Source organism: Lygodium microphyllum, chromosome 21 (assembly GCF_053477565.2).
Source record: "Lygodium microphyllum isolate KBCC chromosome 21, Lygodium_microphyllum_v1.1.10, whole genome shotgun sequence".
NCBI classification, from domain to species: Eukaryota; Viridiplantae; Streptophyta; class Polypodiopsida; order Schizaeales; family Lygodiaceae; genus Lygodium; species Lygodium microphyllum.
In genome coordinates, this window is record NC_141155.1 from 132,963,030 (window position 1) to 132,974,522 (window position 11,493).

At 42.6% G+C, this 11,493-nt stretch overlaps 1 protein-coding gene across 8 annotated transcripts in view; it reads right to left on the reverse strand.

The window, feature by feature from the left end:
- LOC148018574 (uncharacterized) overlaps positions 1-7,223 on the reverse strand; it is a 164,808-nt gene extending 157,585 nt beyond the window's left edge. For 2 of the 8 annotated variants that reach the window (XR_015687689.1, XM_087661744.1), the window contains exon 1: positions 6,899-7,217. Coding sequence is in view for 4 of the 8 variants with exons in the window: in XM_087661744.1 (XP_087517870.1) it covers positions 6,899-7,007 (109 nt within the window). In the remaining 4 variants the exon portion in view is untranslated. Of the gene's footprint in view, positions 1-6,898 lie in introns of all 8 variants that reach the window. The other 6 variants (XR_015687690.1, XM_087661750.1, XM_087661746.1 and 3 more) reach the window with 5 other exon arrangements.
- Between the last annotated feature and the right edge of the window lie 4,270 nt (positions 7,224-11,493).

Here is an 11,493-nt window from a genome sequence, read left to right on the forward strand (position 1 = left end):
ATTTTTGGGATTGTTTAAGAGGCTAATTCGGCATGTAATGCTTATTTTAGCTCAACACCATCCACTAACTAGCTGGGTGCTAGAATGCCTATCCTAGGGGTGCCCAATCCTCCAAGAGTTACCTTTTTGGTACCAAAAGAGCATGGAGGATTTAGAGATCCTTCCACCAAAATCCATCGTAAAGGAAACCAGAAGATCCACTAGGCAAACACCTACTGCTTCATTTGTGTATATCTTTATGACGAATTATAGAGCACATACTAAGCCAAACAATTGGCAAAAGGCTCTAGACCATCCCCAATGACGAGAGGCCATGGAAAAGCAGCTTGAAAGTATTGACCGGAACAAAACCTAGACTTTGGTGGATCATCACTACAAGAAGGTCATTGGAACAAAGTGGATTTTCAAAAACCAATTTGAAAGCTAATGGAACCTTGGATAAGTACAATTATGGTACAAGGGTTTCAACAAAAGGAAGGGGCATGGACTATGAACAAACCTTTGCACTGTGATTGCACGGTTGACTTCATTCTTCTATTGGTCACACTCGCCGCTCATCACAATTGGCTAATCCATAAGATAGATTCAAAGTGTCTCTTTGAATGGTTAATTGGAGAAGGAGATCTATATGGAGCAATCTCTCAATTTTTATTATTTAGACCATAAAGACAAGTCCTTTTACTTGCAAAAAGCTCTTTTACAAGCCAAAGCAAACATTGCAATCCTAGTTTCATAAGATGGATGAGTTCCTTGGAATTCATGACTACCAGTCGGCCGCTTATGACCCAAACTTGCATAAACATCAGCGTAAGTTGATCTTTCAAGAAGATCACAGTTTGGGGGGATTTCACCTAGGCTTCCACCTTAGAAGAAGAGTCACTTCTATTAGAGCTTATTCATCCCCTCGACTAACATTTCTCAGGTTACCATTGGTGCAGTCAATTCTCTCAGAGGTACTCTCGGAGGGCATTATTCATTATTCCTGTCAGGTAGGGGCATTTTCAACAGACACAATGTACACCAATTTGTCAGGCAGGCAATGGCGCCACGTGGCAACTGGAGGACTGATTGCCGATTATTTTATTCATTTATGTTGTAGTCGGCAGTTTTCAAATCACGTCGACCAGTTTTTGATGGCCGATTGCATTATTCTATTGCATTCTTTTCTCTTGTTTAGCCCACTTGACAGCCTACCCCCACACACTTGCTTTTCAGGTGCTAGTGGGAGAGATTCAGCTCAAGGAGATACGTCTGCAGCCCTTGTATATCTGCCCTCTTCATTTCAGCATTCATTGACTGTGGATTTCTGAGTTCTTCTGTCTCTTTTCTCTCTCCCTTTCTCTCATGTTCATTTTCTTTCAATCTTATCCATATGCTTCTGCATTCGCTGCACTGACATGGTATCAAAGCAACGTAGGAGGGCTGATTGATCACGGGCAGACCTGACCACAAGGATTCTTCGCGAAAAAAGTTTGAGTTTTCAACACCTTGGAGGCTATGGTGAATAAGTTGTGCATGGAGGAGGAGCAAAGTTGCTGTTTTTTGCAGGTCTTCGCTGTTTGTGAAGGAGGAAAAGCTGTGTTTTCAGCCTTTTGCTGTAGATTTTGAGTGTTCATTGCCTCCAACATGTGAAACTCTTAGAGGACGAGTAGAGAAAGCCCTAGCAAGCACTGACACGATGTGCGGAGTCAAACAAGGCGGCCCTTGGTTTTGTGCAAGTCTTTCCATTTACAATGTCAACCGAATTTGATGCTGAGTTTCATGCTATTATGGACCGTAAGGTCCCTGTGTTACCGGCTCTTCCTACAGATCAAAAACTTGATGGGGAGAATTATCGCATTTGGCGTGTCATGATGCTTGTCATCTTAGAGTCTTATGATTTGGCGAAACTTGTGACCAAGGTTATAGACCATCCTACAGCTTGTTGAGAAACCCTTCACCCGCAGTTTGCGATTTTTGCGTTTCTGCGTTTTATGTTTAGGGTTTGCAGCCCCAAAAAGGGGCGCCATCCTAGATTGACTATGCCTATTTATAGGCCACTCTCTCATTCATTCACCACGGCTGATTCGTTCAGTCCGTCAACTCTTCTCTCCAGCCTCTCCACTACCCTCACACCCCTTCAGGAGGACATTGCAGTTCGTAGTTCGTAGCTGTCTTCATCATCTTCCTTGTGCTACGGTACCCTTGTACCCTTGTATCACATTCACTCCATGATTCAGATCTTCATCATTCCATTCATCAGAGTTTCTTCTCTCTTCTCTTCTCTTCTCCATGTTTGCCGAGTTCACTCCATGTTTCTCCCCACCAACCCTACTGTCTCACTGGTACGTCATCTTTTGACATGGTATCAGAGCTAGATCTTCTCAAACAGCGGCAAAGATCCTCCGCTCTAGTGAAGGCAAAGACCGGTGGCAGGTTCAACATCCACTTCTCTTCTTCTTCCACTACATCAAAATCTCATTTTTGCAGGTTTCAGGTGTTTTCAGCTTGCTGCCCAAACCCCTTTCGCGGAGGACATCGCAGTCTCAGCTGTCCCTTGCTGTCATCTACAGTCTGGCTCCTGTTTCCAGCCCTCCACCCGCAGTTTGCGGGTGTTTACAGCAGAACGATTGTTGCCGATCACTCTCCATTCAAAAAACAATCTTGTTTTTGCAGATTCCACGTATTTCAGCTTGCTGCCTCACACCCCTTCAGAAGGACATTGCGGTTTGTGGTTCGTGGCACTTTGAACTAGGGCGCTTGGGCAACGTGAACAATTTCCCCACGAGAGACACTGTCCAAGTGGCACCTGTTGCATGAGAATTCTTCAGCGTGTAGCATTGCATCTCCACCTCACTCTTCTCTTGTTCCTCTTTTTGGGCCTGAGAGGGGGTGTTAAGAAACCCTTCGCCCACAGTTTGCGTTTTTTGCGTTTCTGCACTTTGCGTTTAGGGTTTGCAGCCCCAAAAAAGGGCACTATCCTAGATTGACTATGCCTATTTATAGGCCACTCTCTCATTCATTCACCACGGCTGATTCATTCAGTCCGTCACCTCTTCTCTCCAGCCTCTCCACTACCCTCACACCCCTTCAGGAGGACATTGCGGTTCGTGGCTCGTGGCTGTCTTCATCATCTTCCTTGTGCTACGGCACCCTTGTACCCTTGTATCACATTCACTCCATGATTCAGATCTTTATCATTCCATTCATCAGAGTTTCTTCTCTCTTCTCCATGTTTGCTGAGTTCACTCCGTATTCCTCTCCGCCAACCCTACTGTCTCGCTGGTACGTCATCTTTTGACACAGCTCATGATGCCTCCAAGGTTTCTTCAAATGAGAAAGCCGAGTTGATGAAGATACAAGAGCATTGGGACAAATTGAATGCCCGCATCGGTTCTTTTCTCTCTCTCCTGTACTCCAGCTGTCATTGCTCACATTAAACACTTGACTGTGGCTCGAGACACATGGCTAGAGCTTGATCAAATGTACAATCGGATGACTATGATGAAGTGGGTATCCCTAGAGGTTCAGGTAAGGACTTTTAGTTCTAATAAGTCTTCTTCTATGCAAGAGCATGTTAATAAGCTTAGCCAATTGTAGATGCACATCCAAAACGCAAGGAAGGCGATTACCTTGAAGGACATGGTGATAACTCTTCTTTCTGAGTTGCCGCTCCGATTTAGTACATTTTACTCCGCCTTGATTGCTTAAGGGTGGACAAAGACTCTTTGTTGGGAAGAGTTGGTTCCTAGGTTTTGGACCAAGAGGAGCAACTAAAAGAACGGAATGCTTCCAAAATCGGAACATTGATAGGTCAATCCTCTCAAAAGAAGGGGAAGGACCAAAAGGAGGAGGACAAAGAGAAGGATTCCACTTGTCACATCTGTGGCAACAAAGGTCACTCGAAGCAGGATTGCCCCAACAAGGAGAAGAAGAATAAGTCTTCAAAGGATTTAAGAGCAGTGGTTGCTCCCTCATCAACTGCCTTCCTCGATTGAGGCTTCAATCCCTAAGGCTTCTGATGTTGCATTGACGGCCCCACATTCTCATGAGTGGATTGTTGACAATGGTGCCTCTCAGCACATGACTCCTGTGGTAGGTATTGCACATTTGCAGACTTCGCATGGACTGATTTTCATTGGCGATAGCTCTTTTGTCCCTATTCAAGGGAGGGGTAATATGCAACTTATTCCAGATGAGCAATGTGGTGCTCATTCTTCGAAGGTGCTTCAAAGGAAGAAAGGATCAGCTATTTTTTGATCTGCAAAAGAACCGGACACGCTGAGGAGTTCTATCATGCTAGGAAGAGGTCCCAAAAGGCCTATCTTGCTACTGTTAAAGAAGAAGACGACCACCAGGAGAAGGACAAGCCTCATCAATCCTTCTACTTCTATTCTGATAGACTTTTTTAGCCTTGCCCTAAATGCTTCTGACATAAGCTTGTAAACTCGTCATGTAGCCTTGTACTACAGCCTCTGTACACTTTGTGAGGCTCCTGTTACAGCCTCTAGATGTCCACCATGTTTGTGGTACCCACACTTAGCCTTTTTTACGACAGTCTCTGGTGTTTACCATGTCTGTGGTATGCCCACACTTTGCAGGTGGTGCTCACTAAAGCCTCTACACACTTTGTACTTCTGGTTGTGATTGAGGAGGGGTGTTGAGATGTTTGCAATCACACCTACTTCAATCTCTTTCGATGGAGCAGTGAGGGCTCAGGACAAGAATCTCATAAGCATAGGAGGAGGATGTGTTGCCTAGACTTTCCTATAAAGCATTGTACTTGCTTCCGTTTTTCAATGAATAATAGTACTCTTTTCTTTCCAGTAAAGTATCTGTGAGTTTGGTCTTCATCTTTCAACCTCCATAGCTTCTGCATTGCCATGTCCTAGATCCATGTTTCAACACGAATCCCTTAAGGAAAGCTCGTATTTTGAGCGCATTGTGGACGATTTTAGCATGATGACATGGACTAATGTTTTGCAATTGAAGTCAAAGGTATTCTCCCACTTCAAGGATTGATTGCTCTTTGAGGAGAACCAATTAGGCCAGAAATTGAAGACATTACGATCAAATAAGGGTGGTATTTGTTTCTAATGAGCTTGCTAGGTTTTGTGCGGATCGTGGTATCCACCAAGAGTTTGCAAACACAAACACATCTCAAGAGAATGGCATATTAGAGTGGAAGAACCAAAGTGTGATTGAGACGCCTTGCATCATGATGGAGCATAGACAAACACCTCTGTGTCTTTGGGCCGAGGTTGTGGCTACTGCAATCCACATCCTGAATCGATCCCCTACTTCAGCCATTGTTGGTATGACACCCTAAGACTAATATTTCTTATTTTAGAGTTTTTGGGTATGACACCCATGTCCACGTTCCACAAGAGCACATGCAAGGAAGGATTGCTGCGAGCACACAAGAGAAAGAGTATGCGAGAGGTTCTTAGCAATACTACAATGAGATACCATGGTTGTCATGTGGTCATTGATATCACCTCACAACAACAGTTGGCACCCTTACTCTTGAGTATAAGGCAAAAGCTATTGCATTGGAGCACAACAAGATTATCGCTGGCAAGGAGAGTGGCGATGTTTAATCAAGTTTTGCTTGCTACTATGTAATATATTATCTCTTATTGGACCTTCTCTAGGTCATAAAATTGGTGTAGTGAAGCGGCTCATTTGGAATCTCATTTGGTCAATGGAGATGGGAGTTCAACACGGGCTAAGGTAGCCTGAGATGTCATTATTCAGCCCAAATCTAGGGGCATCTTGGGGATCATTAGCCCAGACTCCTTAGAGTAGTGCACTAAGAGTGAAGCTTATTGTGAGGAGCCGCCTTCTTAGTGAGGAGCCATGGAAGGAGTTACTACTATAGAGATTAGAGACTATCAATCCTTCTAATGGAGGACGGTAACAAGCTGGCATCCACTAGATTTTTACTGGATATATCCACTACAGAGACTCTCTCTAGAATTTTTGGACAAAGATTGTCCAAACTCTCTACAAAGATGGGAGAGGATACAGACTATCAAGACGAGAAGAGATGATCTTTTGAGGACCTAGAATTCTAAGACTTTCTAACATTATCAAGTGCATATAGTCTAGCACTATAGACCTCCCTACTAGTTATTCACTCAGGACTTGTAATATTCTTCCCCTTACCTAAATATGTTTTTGTTTTGGGAGTCCCTTATAGAGTTGTTTGTACTTTGTATATTGCCTTGGGATACTTTGTCCCAAGGGAACTTATTAATAGATTTTTATTTTTATTTTTTTAAATCTACTTGGATGGATGTCACGCAACATACTCTCATTAGCCTATGTCAAGGGAGCATTACCGTGCATAGAAGAGAATACATTATAGAGTATGCTTGCTTGGGGTTTCCAAAACTTTTTACTCTATGTGATACCTCCCTTGGTGCACTCACTAACCTGGTCATTGTTTAAGAGCTGCATCTTTTGTAGTGAGATTCGACTTTTTCCTTTGATGTGGCCTCCTACGCTCTAGCATGATCACATGTGCATTTGCTTGCATTGAGGCTAGAATCTGCCCTTCTATGAGCCTTTCTCTACCATAGTGAGCTCATCAATCTTAGCATTTGTGCTGCACCTCACTACTAGCTTGAATCTTTGCAGCGAAAGAGCCCTCACAACTCCAAGCCTCTTTAATCTAGCCTTTGACGAGAGTAGGGCAATGCTATCAAAGTTCACACCTTAGACTCATGATCGATACAACAGCCATGTAAAAGTGCAAGAGAAGACCATACTTGCTACCCATTGAAGGAAACCTTGCTCATTTGAAGCACCAATGATCACTTAAGAATGATTCTGGGGTCTGTATAGAGTGTGATAATATCATCGACAATGCAGGAACAGATGTTTGGATATTTGAGAGCCGGAAGGTGAAACCAACCTCGGAGTTCCGCGAAGGTGACAGTGGCGGCGGCGGACGTGAGGAATCGGGCCCCGAGGCTGGTCTCAACAGCGACCATCACCAGCTTGTTCCCTGTCTCGTCGGCCATTTTCGGTCGAGAAGATGGAGGCGCTGCTCACCTCGCTGTCCCACCACAGAGTATAGGTGTCTCGTCTCATTGAAATTGAACGGGGTGATACTCTTAGGGGACCGTCCCACGGGTAGTTTCGAAAGTATCCCTACACTGGATCCCCGACGACAACACTAAGAGGCGTTTCCCACGGCCAGCTTGAAAAGAGACATGAAAAGGGATGGAAGTTTCAAACACGCACTAGAACTTTGGAAGTGCAAGCACTGATGTGTGTGCGGTACCAGTGAGAGGGCGAAGTTTAAACAAGATCATGCTTGTTTTATAACTTTTGCTCGGTTTCACAAAAGGATTGGAATTCCCTATTTTCATTGCCGTGAGAATGGGACAGTTTCAAGAAAATATCCAATTTTGACCTCCCCGAACTCACCATTGAAAACCTTTTAAGGGCATCGGTTTGGCCCAAAGTTTCGAAAAAGGAATATCTCCCCCTATTTTTCTAAGTAATTGTTCCAAACTCACTATATGAACACTTTAAACTAGAAAATATCCCATTTTTATCTTCCTAAAACACCTAGTGTGAAGGTCCTCTTATCACCTTAAGAGCCCCATCACACACAGGTTTATCGACTTATAAGCAACAAGGTATGGACTTGCAATTTCACAAATGCACACAATTTGAAGCTCTCAATGATTCCAAACAAACATCCGATGAGGACATGAGAGATAGCTTTAATTGGCCCATCGATAACTTTGAAGCCATGTTTAAAAGGCTACATGGATGACACATTGGAGTTGAAAAAGTAACCTCAAAAGTAAGGACACTATATAAAAACTCCAAGGTCCCATTAAATGTGCACCAAGTCATGATCTTGTGAAATAACACTCATCCATGCACAATCATGTATATAGTGCATTAACTTGTGTAAAGTCAATTGTGCATGTTTCCACTCTTATGAAACAAGGGTGATGTACTTATGAAATGGCTAGATGGTCAATTGTGCATGTTTCCACTCCTATGAAACAAGGGTGATGTACTTATGAAATTGTTAAATGGGAGTGTTCACTAAAAACCAATGTTTACCATTAAGCATATTGTGAAATTTGAAAAAATAAGCCTTGCAATTGTTAAAGAGAAAGGTGGTGAAGGTCAAATGTCAAGTCCTTAGCTACTAAATAATGAAAAAACTTGTAAGTTGTCAAGGACAAAGGTTTTCATATTAGCTTCAAAAAGTGGTTTCTATGAATATGGAGACTCTTATAGCAAGGTAATATGAAATAACAATTTTTTGTTTGATTTTCTTACATAAGCTAGCACAAAACATGTCTTCAACCTTGTTTAATACTACCATCAATTTTGGCAATTATATAATGAATAACAAATTTCTTTTTCATAAAGGATACGATCATATGATTGTGTGGGTCATAATAAGGTCAATATTGTATCGTCAAGCAAAAGGATACAACTAGGTAAATAAATAACCATGCCACTATTCTCAACAATTACAAATTGAATTTAATAATTCTTTTTATATAGGATAAATGAATTCTATGGCTAGCTTTGCTAAGCCGAAAAAAGAGAAACAACTGAATAACTAGCATTGATAGGCCAAAAAAGATAAATATGCTTGGAATTTTGTGCATGTGTTGTTCATTCATTTCCTACCATTATACCATTCTCTGGGTGCAGTAGAAGTGTTCAAGAGTCCAATGATTTTGTTATAGAGACATTTCGTTAAGGGTTTCAATGCTTGACACCTTTGATGACCTTTTCCCTCCTCGAGTGCTCAATATCTTTCTTTTAAATAATGAGGTTTGGAGATATATCATCAAGAAGGGTAAAATATATATAAAGCCACAAGCAGGCCATTCTCAAAATGGGTTGTTATGCCTTAGATAAAGCTTTGAAGAAAACTTTGAAGGTCTTATCGAGCAAAACACATCCACAGAGAGCTAGTAGAGATTCCCTCCTAGTCCTTTACCACAACTCACTAACTACACCATCTCTATTGCATCTGCCAAAGGCAAGCTCATTCTCGTAAGTTTCCAAACCAGTTGGAGAGCCATGGTTCCCACAACATTCGAAAGCTTGAGGGTTTGATCATCCTTATTCCCACAGTCACCAAAAAGAGTCAGTTTTTCATCCCTTCCCATTGAATCCTACCCTCCAAATCCAAGCCTTGATCTTGCTCTAGATTCCCCTCACCTCCCTACACTCCCAAATGAGATGCATGGTGGACTCAGTTGCATGCTTGCACAAGACACAAAGTGGTGAAATGCTCATTAGCTTACTCAACCCCTCCCACATGGGGACCTTATTCATAACCACCCTCCACAAGAAGAAATTCAACCTACTAGATGGTGTGGCTTTCTTGGTTTTTTGCACTCGGCTAAACCAAGTTTTCCATCTTGTGCGTGGGTGCCACTTTCTCCAACTATCTACAACACATAAGATGTGTGAAGGGTCATTCTTGGCCAAGTCCCTGTTGTTTTTGCATCTAGCTAGTAGTTTACCTTTTTGGGAGGCCATAAACTTGGTAATGTTACCATCTCCCACCTTCTTGGATGTTGGCCATGGTGCCTGCTTGAGTCTTCCCATGATGCCCACCATAAATTCATTTTCTGAGTTAGTCAAGCCATATGTATCGGTCATTTCCTCTTGGCTTATGAAGCCCATTGCAGTTGGATCCCATAGGTCTCTCCACCTAAGGATGCCTCTATGGGCTAGACTCCTTGCCATATGGGGCTTGTCTTGCATAGGCCTATATAGTGGATCCTAGGCATCTTTAAAGGTCCAAATGACTTGCTTAAGGGACCCATCTCCTCTTCTCTCATGGGTCCCTACCCACCTAGCCCTTGCACTGTCAATGACTTTGAGATGCCTATTTTCCTACCAGCTAGTACAACATCTGACCGCTCCATGCTAGGAATTCATAGCATGCTCTGACCAAACCACACCAGCCAATGCTGAGTGAGTGCCATCCAAGGATGTTGGCCATTCATCCCTTTGAGCAAGCCTAGAAGCAAGGCTTGGGCCTTATTAGCTAGTCTAGGGAGTCCAACACCTCCATAAGATGCCTCTATTGTGATTAGCGACTAGGCTATGGGCCTCCACCCTTAGCAACCCTAGTCTTTATCCTAGAGGACTTCAACAAATATCCTTTCAATCCTTCCCCATACAACTTTACTAAAGTGTAGCATCATTGCAAGAAAGGTCATAGATACCAATACTCTTCCCAAGAACAAGAGTTTCCTGCCTTTCCAACACTTAGCATGCATTCTGACTTTGGCTTCCATCCAAATTGCCTTCTGTTTTTGTGGTTAATCCAACTCTAAGAGGATAGCCTAAGTACCTGAATACATGTGGCTGCACTCAATCCTCTTGAAGCTAAGTTCCAACAACCACCCTGGTGGGTCTCCATATCCCAAGAACACCAATTCTATCTTTGTCTTTCTCACTTGGAATCCAAATAAGTCTAAAAAGGCATCATATGCCTCCATCAAATTGTTGACGATCCATAGTAACCATATCCCAATTCTCATCTACAAAGAATTGTGAGACAAAGTGGCTACCTTTTGGTAGAGGGAGGGCTCGAGTAGCACTTTATTGCACTCTTAACTCTAGGTTTCGTAGGAAGGGGTCACTTATGACAACAAACAAAAGAGGGGCCAAGGGAAATCCTTACATATTGATATTTTAGTGTAAAAAGTGGTAGATAGGATTCCATTTACTTGGACCACAGAAGTCACATTGGTGAATATGGCCTTGGTCATTCGCAAAAAATCTTGTTCAAAGCCCATTATCTTTAGTACCTCTATAATAAATCTTTAGCCTATTTTTTCATATGCCTTGTCATAACCCATATTTGCGAGCGCATAGTCAATGTTCAAACTAAGAGCATGATCCATAGCTAGTATTAGGTTTAAGATCACATCTTGGATGTGTCTCCCATGCACAAACCCATGTTGTTGGGGGTGAAGGATTCTCCCTAGTAAATGCTCTCCTACACATGCTAGTGCTTTAGCATACACCTTATAGGCCACTCCCACAATGGTGAGTGATCTCCAGCTACTCATCTTAGCCCTATCCAAGGTCATTGGAACTAACTTTATCTATCCCTTGTTCAATGCAGTAGGGAAGATCCCCTCCCTTCCAATTTGGTTCATTAACATGCACAAATCTCCCCCACACACACTTAAAAGAGATTAGATTACTTACTATAGAAATTCCATCAATGACAGGTGATTTTCTCTTGGCTATCTTATCTACCACATACTTTAATTCTTCGATTAAGAAGGGGAGACCAAGCATGGCAGCTTCACCTCTCGTGACAAGGTCTATGCTAATTTATAGAAAGCCTACAATGCTTATTTCAACATTCTAGAGCATCTTAGCTTCCATATCTACTATGGTTGATAGGTGGTTGGTGAAAGCCCTAGCAATGTCTTTGCTTTCAATGACTATCTTGATCAATCATGGTGGGGATAACCTCTCTCTGCCCCTTGG